Below are 16,756 nucleotides of genomic sequence, written 5' to 3' on the forward strand. Positions count from 1 at the left end.
CGAGGACAGGGCAGGGCAGGGCATGGGCTGTGTGCCCAGGAGGGAGGGAGGGAGGTCTGCCCAGTGCCGCCTCCCTGCCCCGTGCCTGGCTCCCACTGGCAATCTGAGCCCTTGGCCTCCCACGCTGGTCAGGGCCTGGAAATCCCAAGCAAAGCACATTCCTCAGCCAGGTCCCCAGCTCCTGGCCGTGTTAAGCGAAGAAGGCGGGAGGCAGCGTTTCTCTTGGCCCTGATCACAGATGGGTGCTGGGGGCTGTAGCCTGGATGAATAGGGCTGGCTGCCCCCCGCCCCCACCACAGTGTATAAAAAGTCCAATCTTGACCTATGGCACTCCTGTCAGAGCCCGCAGCAAAGAGAGAGGGCAGCCCATCCCTAAGCAGGAGGTTTGAAATACCGCTGATTCCTGGGCCCGATCCTGTGCCAGCCACGGGCTGTAGATGGGCCTGGGGGTTACTCCAATGTCCCATGTGGATGAAGTCTAGACTCCTTAAGGCCCAGGTTGATGTGCCCGCCTGCACTGCCAACCCCGTCTCCTTAGACTCTCCAAGTGGTGCTGTCCCCCCAGTAAATCAAACCCTTTTCCCCAGTGGGTTTGTGAACCCCTTTACCTCTCCTTCAACAACAAAAATAACAATGGAGCTACCCACCCAATGTAAGTGAATTATTTTATGTGAAGTAGGGGGCTCGTAACCTCATAGCGAGGCCTTCTTCTGCCCAGTTGACAAATAAGGAAACTGAGACTCAGAGAGGTTAACAACATCCCAAGATCAATTAGCACAAGACAGGCATGATTCAACCCATCCCTCTTGCTTCAAAGCCTGGGACCCTCCTCCTCTGCCTGGCTGGTCTCCCTCTTCTTTCAGAGTGCACTTTGAGATCTGTTTTCTGGAACCCTGCCCTGACATCCACAGTTTGGCTGGGCTCTCTGTAGCCACCACGGGTGAGTCGCTTCTGGGCTGTGCTAGCAAAGGCTGACAGCGATCTCATCTCATTAAACAGTAACTGCAGATTTCGTCCCATCTGCCTCTCCAGACTGCAACTGCCGGGCGGCAGGAACCTGGAACCGGGTACTGAGCCAGGCACAGGATAGGCGTCCAGGGTTAAACAAAGCAGTGGACTAGCCAATGGAATGGGACAGCTAGAAGGGAACTTTCCTTGGATATTAGCGCAGGACTGTTCTATGCTCAGTTCATGTTACCCCTTCCCAGTCTTTCCTTGTAATCCTCATCCGAATTCCTTGGGACAGAAAGTCTTTGTCCTTCGAGGTTTGACATTTGGGACCTGAAGCTAGGATAGCGCAGTTGATGTTCTCGATTTTCCTGGGTGCTATTTCATTGGAGGCAATGCAGTGTGGTCATAAGTTTTAGAATCAGACCTTGTTCAGTCACTTACCAGCTTGTGACCTTGGACAAGGTACAGAACCTCTCTGAGCCTTAGTTTTCTGATCCACAAGATGGGACCATCCTACCTGCCTCATAGAGTGGATCTGAGGAGGAAGCAGGGCTCCGCCACCTTGTGCGATGGCATCATAGTGGCTCTCATTTTGTAGATTGGGGTGTGAAGGCAAGAAAGGGGTGGGAACTTCCCAGAGTAGATGGTGACAGGAAAGCCTGTTGGAGGTGGGGAGGAGTCAGGCCTGGAGCCATACCATCCAACCCTAGATCCTGAGCTGCCTCCATGGCACCGTGAGGTATGGCCATGAGGTTTGCCACTGCATGTTTCCTACTTCCCTGGCACCCCCAAGTCTTCCTATAATGGACCTCCACGAGGTGAGTCCTCAGAAGATACCAGCGTTGGCCCTGGGTGGCCCTCACAGTGGCTAATCCCCCATTCTCATAACGGAAAGAACCTTTTAGGGTTGGCTGTATCCCTAAGGTTTCGACCGTCTTAACACACCTCAGTCCCATCCACGGATCTGGTACCATTTTGTGCACATGGAAAGCTCCATACACCCCACCCACACACATGCTAGGCTTGGCTTCCTCTAGGAAAGAGTGTGGGGAACCCCTTTCTTGGGGAGGGTGGCGAGGACAGTGCAGAAATGGAAGTGGCCTGGGGAGACCAAACCAGGGCTTCCCTTAATGTGCTCTTCCACCCTCAGTACCTGCAGCTCCTTAGCCCCATTTTCTAACAGTTCTTTCAGGGGGCTGAGCTGAAATAGGGGTGTCCAGGATCAATAGAAAAGGCCTCTCTGCAGTCGGCTCACCAGGGGGCACCCGTGGCTACAGGATGCCTCTAGCTGGGCGGGAAGGCGAGGCAGGGCCAGCAGGTGGCAGTACCCTTCTAGGGACCATGTAAGGACAAAGGCCAGGTGCCAGAGGAGAAAAGGCCCAGCTCTGCAAGTCCCCGGTTCCACTTGTGCCGCTCAGCAGAGTCCCTGCCTCTGGGAGGTGACGCCCAGAGTCCCTGCCCCAGATCAGGGCAGACAGGCAGGCGTTGGCCCTCTGTTCCTGCCTCATGAGAAACAAGCGAACATCGGAACATCGCGTGGTGTTCTCTGGCTCCCCCGCAGCCCCACAGGAGCAGGTCTTTTTTCATGTCTGTATCCCTGGTGCCAGCACAGCTTTTAAAAATCCCTGGGAATCAGAAAGAGGTGCTCTACCAGCTAAAAGGAGGCATGTTCTTCAAGTTTGGGGCCAGACAGAAATGAGCTGAAGCTAAATGCATGGGGGCTGGATGTGAGGAGCAGCCTGAAGCCGTCAGTTACTGAAGGCAACCTTTTCTCAACCCATCCGTGGAGTCTCCATTCTTTTGAAAAGGAAGCTAGGGTGTTTCACTAGAGGTGAGGTGCCCGGGTGGGGGAGTGCTGGCTTGACAGCGTAACCCCTTCAGAGGGCACAGCCAGGAATAGGTGGCCCCTGGGGACCCTCTTTAGCCTGAGAAGGTCAGAGGGACTGTTTCATGGGCCCCCCTCTAACCATCAAGACACCAGTCCACCCCACCCCGGTACCAAGATGCCAGGGAAGATAGGAATATAGATTTTAATCATTGTGCTGCTGCAGATAACTGGAGTGCAATTAATCCATCCTTTGTGGATTTTGGTGCCACAGTGTAAATGAGGTTTCACACGGAAACACTCTGGGGCTATTGGCGACAGAAGGGCCAGGCCTCTGGTGGGGAGGGGTGGCAGAAGGAGAAACAGTGAGGAGAGGAGCGGGGAGCAGAGGCTGGGCAGAGTCGGCTCCTTCCCCAGCATCACATTCCCATCGAGGACCCTGGAGAGGCCCAGGTCCTTCCTGGCCAAGGCTGCCAACAGGGATCAGTCCATGACTTTCCTTCCAACTCAGCTGCCTCTAAGGCCAATTCTTGCTGCGAAGATGAGGTCCAGGGCAGGCTCACAGTTGATCACCAAATGGGGAAGGGATGTAGGCCAAGGGAGAGAAGAGGCATTTGGGTGTCCCCAACCCTCCTCCATTTTCCATCCTAAGAGCCCCTCAAACTCGTTGAGAGCTGGGAAAGACAGCGGCGGCAGCTCATCCTCTGGAGATGGGGAGAGATGGGACTCAGAGAGGGGCAGGTAGCGGATACTGCTGTACATTTCTCTGCCTGAGCAGGAAGTGAGGACTCTCCCCCGAGGTCTGCTGAGCTCCAACCAGGGGCTGGAGGTCATTGGGACTCCCTAGAGTTTCCTAGGATGTGGTAGGATTAGGAGGTGGAGGGAGGTCATTTAAGCCCCAGAGTCTGGCCCCACTGGCATCTGGGAAGTAGCCCAAACTGCTTTGACAAGAGCACTCCTCTTGTCAAGAGTCAGGTGATCCGGTCCAGGGCAAAGGTGCTGGGCCCAGGATAACTAGGAGTCAGAGACACACAGGGCTTCTACCGCGTCACTCAGACCCTGGTTGACGCCCCCCACAGCCAGGAGGCAGTTCTTGACGACAATGCTGGAGCAGGCACAGCGGGGCGTGGGCATGGCTGGGAGCACCTCCCACTTGTTCTTCCCTGGGTGGAACGCCTCTGCCGTCTCCAGGACAGTGGGTTGGTTCCCTGAAAGGGAACCGGAACTTACAAGGGAGTCCAGCCACCCATCCATGCCTTGCAGTCATCCCACCTCCCTCGTCGGCCAAGCAGCCTCAACTTCCTAAACCTCCCCTCCCTACCCCGGGCTAGTAGCTTTGGTCAAACATCCACTTTGCCCTCCCTACTTTCCATCTTTTCATGTCTTCATGAGTAAGCTTTCTTTCCCCGATCTCCCGCTTTTACCAGAAGTTTCTAGACACTGTTACCTCCCTGCCTTGTACGCAAAGCAGCCCACGTGGTCTAGCTCTCACTGTGCTCCTTTTATGAGGCAGTGAACTGGAGTCTGTCCACGCTGAGTGAACGCTGGCTGCCTGGAAGCCCGCTGCCCATATATCTCTCTCCCCTGTTGCTGCTGGGGTTCTGCCTCTGGGAGGGAGGGTAATACAGCGCGTCCTGAATTCATCGCACTAACACGTGTGATCAAATTGCTTCCTATTCCATGATGGAGCTGGGAATCCAGGGAGAAGATGTGGTCAGAGAGGACCAAGGCCAATCCCCGCCACACTCCTGCCTCTGTCATTCCTGGCCAGGGCCCCCAGGGGTCTGTGCTGAGCACCCCTGTTACATGGTCATCAGTATGTTGCTGATGCTCTCTGGCCTCCGGGTCCCTTGTGTAAGGGGACAGAAAGACTACATCAGGGCCCACATGCGGACACATGCAGTCCAGGCTAGGAGAAAGGAGTGTTGTGAATTCTTAGGAATAAAGCAGAGGCGGGCGGAGTGCAAGGAACCAGCTCCTTTTCCTGCTCCCGCAGAGTGCCAACGATCCACCAAGCACCGGAACCACAATACCAGCCTGATGCCTCATCCTTACCAAGTCCTCCGGCCACTATGACCCGCCCACTCAGAGAGCCAGCCACAAAGTCTGCTCGGCGCTTCTTGAGGGAGAAGGAGCGTTCCATCTTCAGCCACCCCCCTGCAGGCCATGGGAGAATACAGAGAGAATTAGATGTGACCCCAGCACCCCAAATACACATTGAGTCCCAAACAGCCCTCACCCTAGGCAGTGTCTCCACTCCACTTACACAACGCCTCCAGCTGTTTGAATGACATTCTCCGTGGCTAACACCCTCTCCAAGTCTGCTGCGGTGCTAGGAACTATGATCCCCTACAACAAACTACCTGTTCTACCTCTGATCTCAACAGGCTCTAAGCTGGGAAAAAAGCTAAGGAGAGGCAGTGAGCATAGGGGTCAGGATCCTTCTGATTCTCTATGATGATTCCCGTGGCCCTGCCTGGATGTTGTAAGAAGAGACAATGGGTGGAAAAGGCTTTGATAAAAATAAAACCAACCCACCAAAGGGAGCTCAGTACAGATGAAAGAATTTGGTCTAAGAGAATCCCTGAGTGGAAAGGGATGTTAAGACGTCTGAAAGGCTCACCCAGCTGGGTAAGTGGCCCTAGGAGTATGGGTGGGAGAGAGGTATGGGCGGGCGGGAGGGGGGGGGGACCAGCCAGAGGCAGATGGTACCCAGCTCACCCTGTTCCATGTCAAACATGTCCATAGTCCGGAGGAACTTGGGCTGCCGGTAGAGCCGGCCCTGCCGCAGGCCTCCCAGGCTGTACAAGCGGTCGTCCAGGGTCACGAAGCTGGAGAAGGCCCGTTTACAGGGAATGTTGGGGAACTTGGTCCAGGAGCGAGTCTCAATGTCAAAGACCTCGAAGGCGTTGACTGCATACTTGGACTGTCGTCCTCCTGGAGACCAGAGCCGGGTGGGGGTGGGCAGAGGAGTAAGTCCCCGAGGACTGGCCTGGGCTCCCCTTTCTGCCTGTTACCTAGTCATAGAGGAGCTCCCTGAGGGTCGGGGCAGCATGCTTTCCCCCTCGGGACAAGGAGATGCTCAACACACAGCACTGCTTCCCGTGGGAACAGACCGGAGGGAGGGAAGGAAGGACTGATGTGGGACAGACAACCCGTCCTTACCCAGCACATAGATCTTGGAGCCTCTAAGGAAGGAGGTGGCCGCGTATCGTGGGGTGGGCATGGGTGCTAGCGACACCCACATGTCCTTGAGCATGTCATAGTGTTGAAGGTGGTTGTGCGGACGAAGGTCCAGGCCCATCCCACCTGCCGCGTACACTCGGTAATCTAAGGAGAAAGGCCACATGCAACCCCTGGCTCAGCTCACAGACACCATGAGCTGTGCTCATCACCTATCACAGCCAGGCTCTGGTAACTCCCTGAACACCAGCAATGAAGCCAGGCCCCGGTTCCCACCCACTGCTCTGGCAGATTGAGACACACACACACACACACACACACACACACACACACACACACAGTAGGTTGACGCAACACTGAAAAGGTCCTGCTGTAGTTGAGCCTGGGTCTTCCTGAAGCCATGCCAGGTCTGCATGCCTTAGCTACCTTGTGTCCAGCCATTAGCTAAGCCCGAAACACCAGGCCTCACGTAGGAGCAGCCTGCGGTGGAGTCTAGACCTGGACAATCCTCTGCAGGTCTGGTCCCCTCCATTCTCCTTCCTGGGCAGCCAGAGGGGCTGGGAAGAGGAGGGACGTGGCCCTGATACCCCCCAGAAGTGGCCTGGCCCAGGCGCTCTGAGACTGGAACTCTCTGCAACTAGCAGGAGCCTTTGGGAATGAGGTCAGCCCTGCTGCCATTGGCCTTGTGGGACACTGGACTGCCGCTGGTTCTCTCATTTTCTGCCACCCCCATGGGGTCTGCAGAGCCATTGCACTACCCCCTCCCCTCCCCGCTATCCTCCTTCACAAACTGGGAAGCTAGTGGGCTCCAAGAGGCACTGCATGGAATGGGCTGGGGCTAGGGGTGTATGAGGGCGAGGCTCGGAGGAGAGAAAACTAGCCCCTTCAAGAAGCTGCCTGGCAGTGAGCTGAATGCTCTCCCTCATGCTCTACTGCTCTGGGCTGCAGGTGCCTTTTCCAGGCGCTTCTCTGCCACTGTACCGGAGAGGATGGGCAAGGCATCCATGTGTCCCTGGGCCTCACCCCAGTACCTCCTGCAGCCTGTCAGGGGCACAGCCCCCCACAGGGCTCTCTATTTCCCTGGAGCCCACTCCCACCTCTGAGTAGTCAGTCCTCACCACCTCTGGCTCTCAGAGGCCTTTGTTCTTCAAGGGTATTTCAGGGATGAGTACTATTTCCTTCTACTTTCTAATCCTACTGGGGGAAAAAAACCAACCAAACCAAACAAAAACCCCAACCCTAGCCTGAGGCTAGGAGGTGGAGCCTGCTAATGAATTTACCTTATATAAGCTCCACCTCCCCCAGCCCTGTGCCGCCCAAAACACACTTGCAGTTGGGAATCCTCCAGTCCCTCCACTCATTCCTTCACACTCACCTGGGGTCCCTGAACACCCAGGATGGGCTGAGAGCACCTGCTCAGTGCTTGCATGACACCTGCATCGCTCTAGGCACCGCACGTTACTGAAATGATCTTTGTCTATTTCTTCCAATAGATTGTAGGTCCTTGAGAATTCGTTAACCTGTGACCCCAGCATCAGGGACAATGCCTGGCATGCAGGCATATAAATGCTTATTAAATTAACTGATGAACCCATTCAGTGCCGCAGTTAAGAGCATAGACTCCATCGTCACTTACTGTGCAACCTTGACAAGTTTTTTAACCCTCTGGGCCTCCCATTGCTTCTCTCTAAAACGAGGATAATAATTGCACTTACCTCATCAGACTGATCAGAGGATCAAAGATGTTAATATATATAAAACACCTATGGTAAGGATTCGATAAATGTTAGTTCTTAATCTTTTAGCGCCATATATTGAGGCTTGGGGATAAGGTTGGGCCTCTTTGCCTTCCATCTTCTTATTGGGAGTTTGTGGAGGCTCCATTGTGCCCTGAAGGGTTCTGGGCTAGAGTTTCTCTCTGGTCACCTTCATTGGTCAGACCTGGGTTCCTGAAGGCAGAGACCAGACCTGCATCTTTCTCTCCCCGCTGGGACCTAGACCTGTGGCAGGGACAGAGCGGTGTTCGGGCGATACTGGTGCCTACTCTACAGTAGACCCAGCAGGCAGCTGGATGATTTGCCAGAGAGGGAGGGAAGCTTGCATCCCACTAAGTCTGTCTGGATTTGGACTATCCTAATTCCTATTGGGCCATTTCCCATAAAACTCTTTATGTTTTAACAAGAGGAACTCTTGGAGCTCCCTCTATGTTCTGGGCTGTTCCAAGCCAGAAGCGAAGGGAAGTAGGGGCTTGGAGAAAATGAAATGAGAATCATAAAACCACATGGTCAGCACACCCATGCCCCGAGAACTCAAGGTGGGTGAGATGCTGCAGGAGCACAACCCTTATCCGTATCTCAGAGATTAGGAGACGGAGGGAGAGCCTGAGGGTGGGGAGAGGGCCCTGAAATCAGGCCCCAAAGCCCCCTCAGTGGAGCCTGGTGTTGGGGCAATGATGGTGTGAACACCCCCAGGACCTCAGATATGTGTCTGGAGGTGGTGGCAGGTGCAAGGCAGTTTCAGGGGATGGTGTTGTGTATGGTCGGCTGGAGGGTGGGGCTGAGAGAAGGGGTGTGCAGAGCTATTGCACTACCCTCCTCCCCTCCCCTCCGGCCTAGGGAGGAGCCAGGTGGAGTGGAGATGTGGCATCATGTGGGATAATTAGACCCTTCACTCACTGAGTCTCAGTTTTGCCATCTGTAAAATACAGCCACTGGGTCTCTAGTTTTAGTGCCTACTGTAAGGATCACACGGGATCAGGAATGTGACAGCGCTGCTCCCACCCCTTTCCTTCCCTGTGGTCTCCCCATCCCTTCTCTCCGCCCACCCTCGGCCCCTGCCCCACTTGCCTTTGGCCGTGACAGAAATGCCCATGGCGGCCTCGCGCAGCACGCTCCTCTTCTTCCACTTGCCCTCGTCGATGTGGTACATCTCCACCACCTTCAGGGGCAGCTGGTTGGTGCCCACCCCCCCAATCACCATGATCCTCTTCCCCAGGGCGATGACGGCCATCCCGGCCCGGGCTGTGGGCAGGGGGGGCAGGGCCGTCCACTGGTCGGCCTCGGGGGAGTAGACCTCAAAGCAGTCCCTGGGGACGCCGTTGTCGTCACAGCCCCCGATGGCATAGACCTGCCCCCCAGTCTCCAGCAGGGAGCAGTAGACGCGGCGGCTGGGCAGCGGCGCCAGGCGCTTCCACTGGAAGTCCTTGACGTTGGGCACCTCCATGGCAGCCCCGCGGGCCCCTGCCGCCGCACCCCCAGCCGCGGAACGCCAGGGTCCGGACGAAGGTGCGAATCCGGGGTTAGGAGGGAAGGGGGGGGGGGGGACGCCGGCTACTCCGCGTCCCTTCTCCCCGCCTCCATCCCACTCGCTTGCGCCGGTTCCCGCCCGACCCCCGCCAGGGCCCCGACGCCGGCCAGCGCTTCACCGTCCCTCAACACTCAGCATCCCGTGCGTCCACGCTGGGCCCTGGGGGAGGAACGCGGCGAGTCAAGGGCGGTCGTGCCACGGGCCCTCGCCTCCCGTTGCCGGCGACGGCGGGGCCGCGGGGCGGGCTCCCAGCCATTCACCAACTTTAAAGGGAGGTCGCCGCGGCCCAGAGCGCCACCCCGTGGCGGCATCACGCCCTGTAACTCTTTGTCCTCCACCCCTCCGTGCCGGCTGATTGGAAACCTGCGGGGTCGCGAGGGCGCAGGGGCGCGGAGAGCGCGGGGGACGCGGGGCGTGCGGGGTGGGGTGGGGCGGGGCTTTCTCGGGTTCGGGGTGCCTGGCTGCCTCCCCGTAAGCAAAGGGTTAACACCTTTCGGTATTCACGCCCCCACCACTACCCTTCTCCCCCTCCCGCCGTCTCCCGCCCCCGCGCCACTTACCCAGCCCGGCGGAGCCGCGCGGCGCGAGGCGCAAACAGCGCATCACCGAGAGCCGAGAGCCCCCGCCCGGCGGCGCTGGGAGCCAGGGACGGGCGCTCCGTCCTTCCCGAGTTCGCACCCCGCTGTCAGGCAGGCAGAGGAGGAGAATAAATGAACAGCAGGAAGGAGAAGGGCCGCCGCGGGGGAGGAGGCCGGCCGGCTCCCCGCACTCCCACCGGCAGCCGCCGTCACACCTGTGCGGGAACCCGCGTGCGCCCCGCGGTGGAGCAGCTGTGACCTCTTTACATAAGCCCTGGCAGCGCCGGCCGCGGGGGAGGGAAGGGGCCCGGCGGAGACGCTGGTCTTGTCTACAGGATCGGGAATAGCGGGATGCTAGACCCAAGGGCCCAGATGACGGGGCCCAGACTCCCCCCAGTGCGGGGGTGGGCGGTTTGTATGTGTTTGTTTTGGATGAGGAGGCGGAGAGTCCAATTACCCAGTTTATCTACAATACACAGACCCAATTCGCGACAGGCTGGCTCCAGAGCCAGCTTTGCTTTGGGGGAGCTATTATCAAGTGGTTTAACCTAATGGAAACAAGTGATGTGGGTGTGACCTACGCAGAGCTGACACAGGTGCATCCAAGTAACGTATCCACCACGCAGAACTTACACATCCCCCCCACCCGCCCCCTGCAAATAGAGATACCCACGGAGGAACTGACAAATGCACGGATATGTGGACACAACTAGAGACACCACCGTAGATACACTCATAGGCTGTCTCTCCCCACCCCCTTGGGAAGGGGAAACACGGTTATCCAATCTTGGCCCTCAGCACCAACCCACAGGGCTTGCCAAATATTCCTTTGAAACCACTCTCTAATAGCTTTTCCAGGACAGTTGTCCCCAGGAACAAAGCTGCCCATGACAACAGTGGCCACCTGGTCTGATGGACTGCAGGGCCCATGGGGTGCTCATCTGACTTGAATGCAGCCAAGTCTTGAAACACTGAGGCTTGGGAGTCTGACAGACCTGTGTTTGAATTCTGGCTCTGAAATTATTTAATGACTCTGAGCCTCAGTGTCCTTCTATTATTTTAATTCGCCTTTTTATTTTGAGATAAATTGTAGATTCACATGCAGTTGTAAGAAATAACACCCCTTCACCCAGTTTCCCTCCATAGTAACATCTTGCAAAACTTATTGTGCAACATCACAGCCAGGGTATGGAAATGGATCAGTGAAGACACAGGACCTTTCCATCACCACAGGGATTCTGCATGTTGCCTTCTTATGGCCACACCTACCTCTCTCCCATCCCCTGGCCTCCACTAATCTGTTCCCCATAATTTTGTCATTTCAAAAATGTTATATAAATAGATATGTAACCTTTTTGGATTGGCTTTTCCTCCCCCAGCAGAATTCTGTGGAGATTCATTCAAGCTGTTGCCTGTTCCAATAGTTCATTCCTTTTTATTTCTGAGTAGCATCCCATGGAATGGATACATCCTTGTAGGGTTTTGTGACGATTAAATGAGATAATATTGGTAAAGTGTTCAGTTCATTCAGCTTCTGAGACAAAGCAAGGGCCTGGTACATCGCTATTAATATCATTATTACTACAATTACACTCAACAGAACCAATAAAAAGGAAACCTGAGGACAAGCCCAAACACCCCACCCCTTACTTAGAAATGACTTCCTGTGAGAAACGGGTCACACTCCCAATAGGCCAGTGGTTCTCAACCTTCTGGCCCTTTAAATACAGTTCCTCAGGTTGTGACCCAACCATAAAATTATTTTCATTGCTACTTCATCACTGTAATGTTGCTACTGTTATGAATCGTAATGTAAATATCTGATATGCAGGATGGTCTTAGATGACCCCTGTGAAAGGGTCATTTGACTGCCAAAGGGGTCGAGACCCACAGGTTGAGAACCGCTGCTCTATGACGACCATGGATTTAGGGACTCAGATCCTTGGGAAATACTAAGAACAGGACGCCTTCCAGGCTGTGGTATCACTGCTTGTTCCGGAAGTCCTGGCTTCTCTCCATCTTCCCCACACCTTCCCCCATGGCTCTTCCTCCCGCCAGGTGCCAGGTGACGTCCTTTAGTCTTTACATTGAGTGCACTTTGAGGAAGCCTGTAACCTAGCAACCATTACTTAAGATTCCCTGCATCACCTGGTCTCCATGCCACGGCTGCTTGCAGCAAACTGGGGTTTTAAGTAGTGCCAAGCAGAGGCGGGGATCCAGTGACCCACCACCCCATTCTAGGGTGTAACCGCTTTTCCTGTGAGGAGTTTCTTCCTCATGTTAAACCCACATCCTTCTGCTCTGAGACCTTGTGTTGCTTTGGGCCTGGGTTTCTCTCTTCTCTTAAAGAGTGTTTGACTTTTTGCCTTGGTTACACTGGGAGGGGAGGGAAGTGGGAAGGAGTGTTTGTGAGTCTCCAGAGATAAAGCCTTTGGTACCTTAGAGTCTTTATTGTTGTGATGCTAATGAATCAGTCAAACTTGCTGAGTGTGGCCTGGTAGGTTGCATGTTTGAGCCTGATCCGGGCCCAATCGGGAATTAACCAATGAATGCATAAATGAGTGGAACAACAAATTTATTTTTCTCTCTCCATTCCTCTCTCACTAAAAAATCAATTTAAAAAATCTTGTTGAGAGGTGCTCAGCCTCAGAAAAAGTCACATCTGGGTTGTTTTTGTTTGTTTTAATATATTTTTATTGATTTCAGAGAGGAAGGGGGAAGGGGAGGGAATGATACAAACATCAATGCTGAGTGAGAATCATTGATCGGCTGCCTCCTGCACCCACTACTGGGGATGGAGCCTCCAACCTGAGCATGTGCCCTGACCTGAATTGAACTGTGATCTCTTGGTTCATAGGTCGATGCCCAACCATCCAGCCACACCGGGCGGCCACATCTGGGGTTTAATCAGGTCTAACATGCAATAAAATGCATACTTTGGCTCATTGAGTATTATATTCAGCAGGGGCCTGACTTCCCTGACCTCTGGTAGGTTTGGGGGAAGCTGAGGGTGGAGGGAAGAGGAAGGGCAGTTTCTTCACCGTAAACCAGGCAGATTCCCATGGCAAACCATGGCTGGAGTCACTCACTGTGTGCAGGGCTTGAAGGGACTGGTGAAGTCCCCAGTGTAGGCACAGTGGGGATGGGGTGGGGAAAGAGGAGTTATTTGGCTCCTGCACAGCTCCTTCTCCCTCCTCAGAGATACTGACCTACCATCCTGTCGGTGGGCACCACCAGAGCACCCCTGTGGGGTACCACGCTGCCTGGCAGAACCCGCCTGGAGCTCCCAACGCTGGGTCCCCTCCTCTCCGTCATTCCCTCTCTGCAGTGCCCCACAGATCCCGGGGGAGAGGGGAAGTTGTGTGGACTCCGGAATCAGGGAGACTGGGCTTGACTCCTGGCCCAGCCACCCCCTAGCTGTGTGACCGTGAATAAGTCACTATCCCCTGTGGATAAGAAGGAAACCTAGTTTCTGGAGTTGCGGGAGGAACGAGACTCCGAGCACAGTTCCTGAGCAGACACCAGGTACTCTGTCCAGGTCTTCTTTCCTTGGAACTGCTGACAGTCTGTATTCAGGCCCGTGTGCCCGAACAGCAGGTGCCAATGTCACAAGGCAGGCACCGCACCAGGGCCCACCCCCTCCCCGTGGCAGGCATTTCTGGAGCCTCTGAGTTGGACAGAATATTTTTTCCTCCTAGAAAAAAATATTTTCCTCTGCAGCTTGATGACATTCTAATCTGGAGAGCGGCTGGTGCCCTTCCTTTAGATAATCGCCTCCTACTCCCTGCCAGAAGCTCGGCTGGGTTCCGGGGGTGGGAAGTGAGATGACTCACCCAGTGGGACTCAGGCTGCTCCGGATCAAAGGGAGGGGAAATTCCCCCCAACTTGGGAGAGTCCCTTCAAGCCTTCCCCGGCCCCATCCCAACCTCAGCCCAGAAGAAGGATTTAGGGATCCAGGAGACTTGATTGGAGATGGTGTGGCGCAGGTGCCAGCAGTCAGAACCATAATCTGCAATTGTTCACATGACACTGGGGTGAGCTATTCACGTGGGGTCCTTCGAAATGGCCTCAGACATTGGGGCTCCCCCTGAGGACCACACAGCCTGGAGGAGAGTTGAGTTGGCCACGTGTCTTCAACTACCTGCCTGCTCCCTCCCCCTCGGCATAGCTTTTTGCCTGGAGAGACTTAACGGGTATCAGAAGAGGAATGCATCTGTCCACTTGCGAGCAACTTCCTGCCTACTTTGGTAGAATTGGGACACTGGAAAGTGGATCTCAGGGTATGGGATGGTGGGGTGGGGAGCAAAGCCATCTTGGTTTTCAGATTCAGGAGTTGCATGATTTAGGGAAGAAAGTTCAGGGGGTCGGTTAGTGTTTCTGAGGAGCGGGAAGGAGCTGCCACGGGATGTAAACAACCCCTCTGCTCTTGAGTGTAGGAGATGGTCATGCCAGCAGGAAGGGGCGCGTCCTCCAAATGGCCTTGGCTAGGACTTCCCTGTGTTTATTGAGGAAGCTGTAAAAGGAAATGGGACTTACAATAAAGCCTGAGGATCTGGGTTATAAACAAGGAAGAATTTCCTGCCCAGGAGCATCAGGAAATTCAAACACCAGCAGGAGGTGAGGTGAGAGGCCATGGGGCCATCACCCCTGGGAGATACTGAGAATAGGGAAGGCACAGGACGAGTCAGGAGACCCCTGTTCCAGCCCACGCTTCGTCCTACCTGGCCTCTGCACCTCTGGGCGAGTCGTATCCATTCTTATGTCTGCAACATTAGAAGACAAAGAAGACAGCCGGCTGAGGTCTCTCCCAGCTGGCATTTTTCTTCTCTCCCAGGGGCATACAGGGCAGGACGCCCTTAAAGAAAAGATCCTTTAGCCATAGTAACAAAGCAGCAGATTCCAGAATGGCGTCCTCACATTTTCCCCGGGTGGTACAAACGCACAGAGGTCTGACCCCACCTGCTGGTGTAGGGCACTGCCCGGCTACCCAAGGTCCAGTGACCAGAAGGCACTTCCCTGGGGGCCTTCCCCTGCACGAGTGGCTGCCACCACCTGCATTTCCCCCCAGTCAGCCAGGGCAGGGGCCCTGTGACAGCTGCAGGTGGTGCCCCTGGCTGGCACCGTGCAGACCTTGGGCCCCCACCTGGAAACCTAATCACACTTTCTACTGGGTCCTGACATCTCTGGGTGTGTGTTGCCTTCCCACAGAACAGGAGGCAGAGGACTCCAGGGCTCAAGTTGTCCCAATTCTGGCCCTTCCTCCAAAAGCAAAAATGTGTCCATGTGTCCCAGGTCACCAGGCTGGGGGGATCCTCCACCCCTTCTAATGGAGGGAATAGCAAAGCCTCATTGGAAGGGGGGGCGGGGGCGCAGGCAGCTCTGCAGAGAAGCAGAGGCCACAGGCCAGGGAAGGCAGCAGCTGACCAGGCAAACATGGCTTTTTAAGTGCCCATTAGTAAGTTAATATCGCCGCTTCCCGAGTCAGCAGCATCCTCCATTCTTCTTAATTAAAAAGAGCTCACGTCCTGGCAGAGCTGAGAGAGGCCCTGAATGATTTACACACTGGCCGGCTGCTGCAGCTGGGAGATCAGCACCGAAGATTGATTGGCAGATGGGCCAGCCTGCCCGTCATGGATGGCGTGTGCCTGAGCTGGGGGTGGGGGAGATAAAGGGGGGCTGGCTCTCCTGACGGCAGACTCAGAATGGGGGGAGCCCTGGAGGGAGGCACTGGGCCCACAGAGCTCTTCAGGCCCAGTGGTAAGGCCTCCCTCCCACCAAAGCCTGAACAGGAGGCTCCCTGCTTACCTCCTGCTGGGGTCCCTCATCCCAGCAACACTGGCTCATCTGGGGGCCGGAAGCTCCGGCTGTGAGGCTGTCTCATCTCGCCCTGGAGAGAAAGGGGCCCCTCCCCACAGGCTCCCTTCATTTCCCGGGGATGTTGCTCGCCTGATAAATAACACTCACTGGGCTTCTGTTTGATCCCTCGCTTACTGAAGGGGGGTTTCTCCTGGCCGACTCTCCTTCTGGGCCCCCTGCTGGCGCACAGTCTTGTCTGAACCCGATGCCGGTGGGATCCAGGGCTCTGGCCCTTTTACAGGGCAGGGAAGGGGGTTGGGCCCACAAGTTTGACTGGTGTGAGATGACCCTCAGCCCAGGCCTGTACAGAACAGGAAGTGAGGGCAGACGCCCTCAGAGGTCCCAGCCCTCCTCAGCCTCTCCCTTCCCCCCAGGCCGGGGCAGTGTCTCAGGAAGCAGCCTTGTTCTTCACTCCCAGAGCCCAGTGTCCTCCTCGGGTGCCAGAGAGGCAGGTCCCGTGACCCTCCAGCCTGAAAGAGGTGCCTGTCCACCGAGGGCAGGACCTCGACAGCCACATGGAGTGGCTTTCACTGGCACTGTCTCCCCTCGGCCCCTTCTCTGGTGCTTCTATTCACTCACACGTGCATGGGCACACAGACACACACGCACACAAGGGACCAGACAGAGGCATATTGAAGGGAGGGGTGGGGACTGCAGAGCGGCAGCACCCAGTGCCCTGCTTTCACCCTCCCCTGCCCCAGGAGGCCGTGATCTGCCTCAGCAGCACGGTTGCTGTCTGGTGTGGTGAACTGTGTTCTCTGTGCTAGACACAGAGGAGGGGGAGGTATGGTGGGCTGGCTGCAAGGGGGCTGCGTGTCTGTTAAGAATAGATGTGAGAGAGCCCAGGGAAGGGGAGAACAGGCCACGCCTTCGGTGAAACTGAGGGCCTGTGTCTTCATGAACAGGCTCCCAGCGTGGCAGGTGCGCACCGGGAGGGGACCTGCACCTCAGGCGGTGAACACCGAGAGGGACCTGCACCTCAGCGGGTGAACACCGGGGAGGGGACCTATACTCAGGCGGGTGAACAACGGGAGGGGACATTTCACTCAGGGGGTTG

General features: G+C 55.8%; 1 protein-coding gene across 1 annotated transcript; it reads right to left on the bottom strand.

Moving 5' to 3' along the window:
* Positions 1–2,964: 2,964 nt before the first annotated feature.
* Positions 2,965–9,201, bottom strand: KLHDC8A (kelch domain containing 8A). Its single transcript, XM_006094832.3, has 5 exons — positions 8,806–9,201; positions 5,942–6,106; positions 5,498–5,713; positions 4,832–4,933; positions 2,965–3,984 (listed from the first exon to the last, which is right to left on the bottom strand). Exons 1-5 carry the CDS (start codon positions 9,179–9,181, stop codon positions 3,791–3,793), a joined length of 1,053 nt encoding a protein of 350 aa, XP_006094894.1. The 5' UTR covers positions 9,182–9,201; the 3' UTR covers positions 2,965–3,790.
* Positions 9,202–16,756: the final 7,555 nt, after the last annotated feature.

The sequence above is a fragment of the Myotis lucifugus genome, unplaced genomic scaffold, assembly GCF_000147115.1.
Source record: "Myotis lucifugus unplaced genomic scaffold, Myoluc2.0 scaffold_145, whole genome shotgun sequence".
Lineage (NCBI taxonomy): Eukaryota > Metazoa > Chordata > Mammalia > Chiroptera > Vespertilionidae > Myotis > Myotis lucifugus.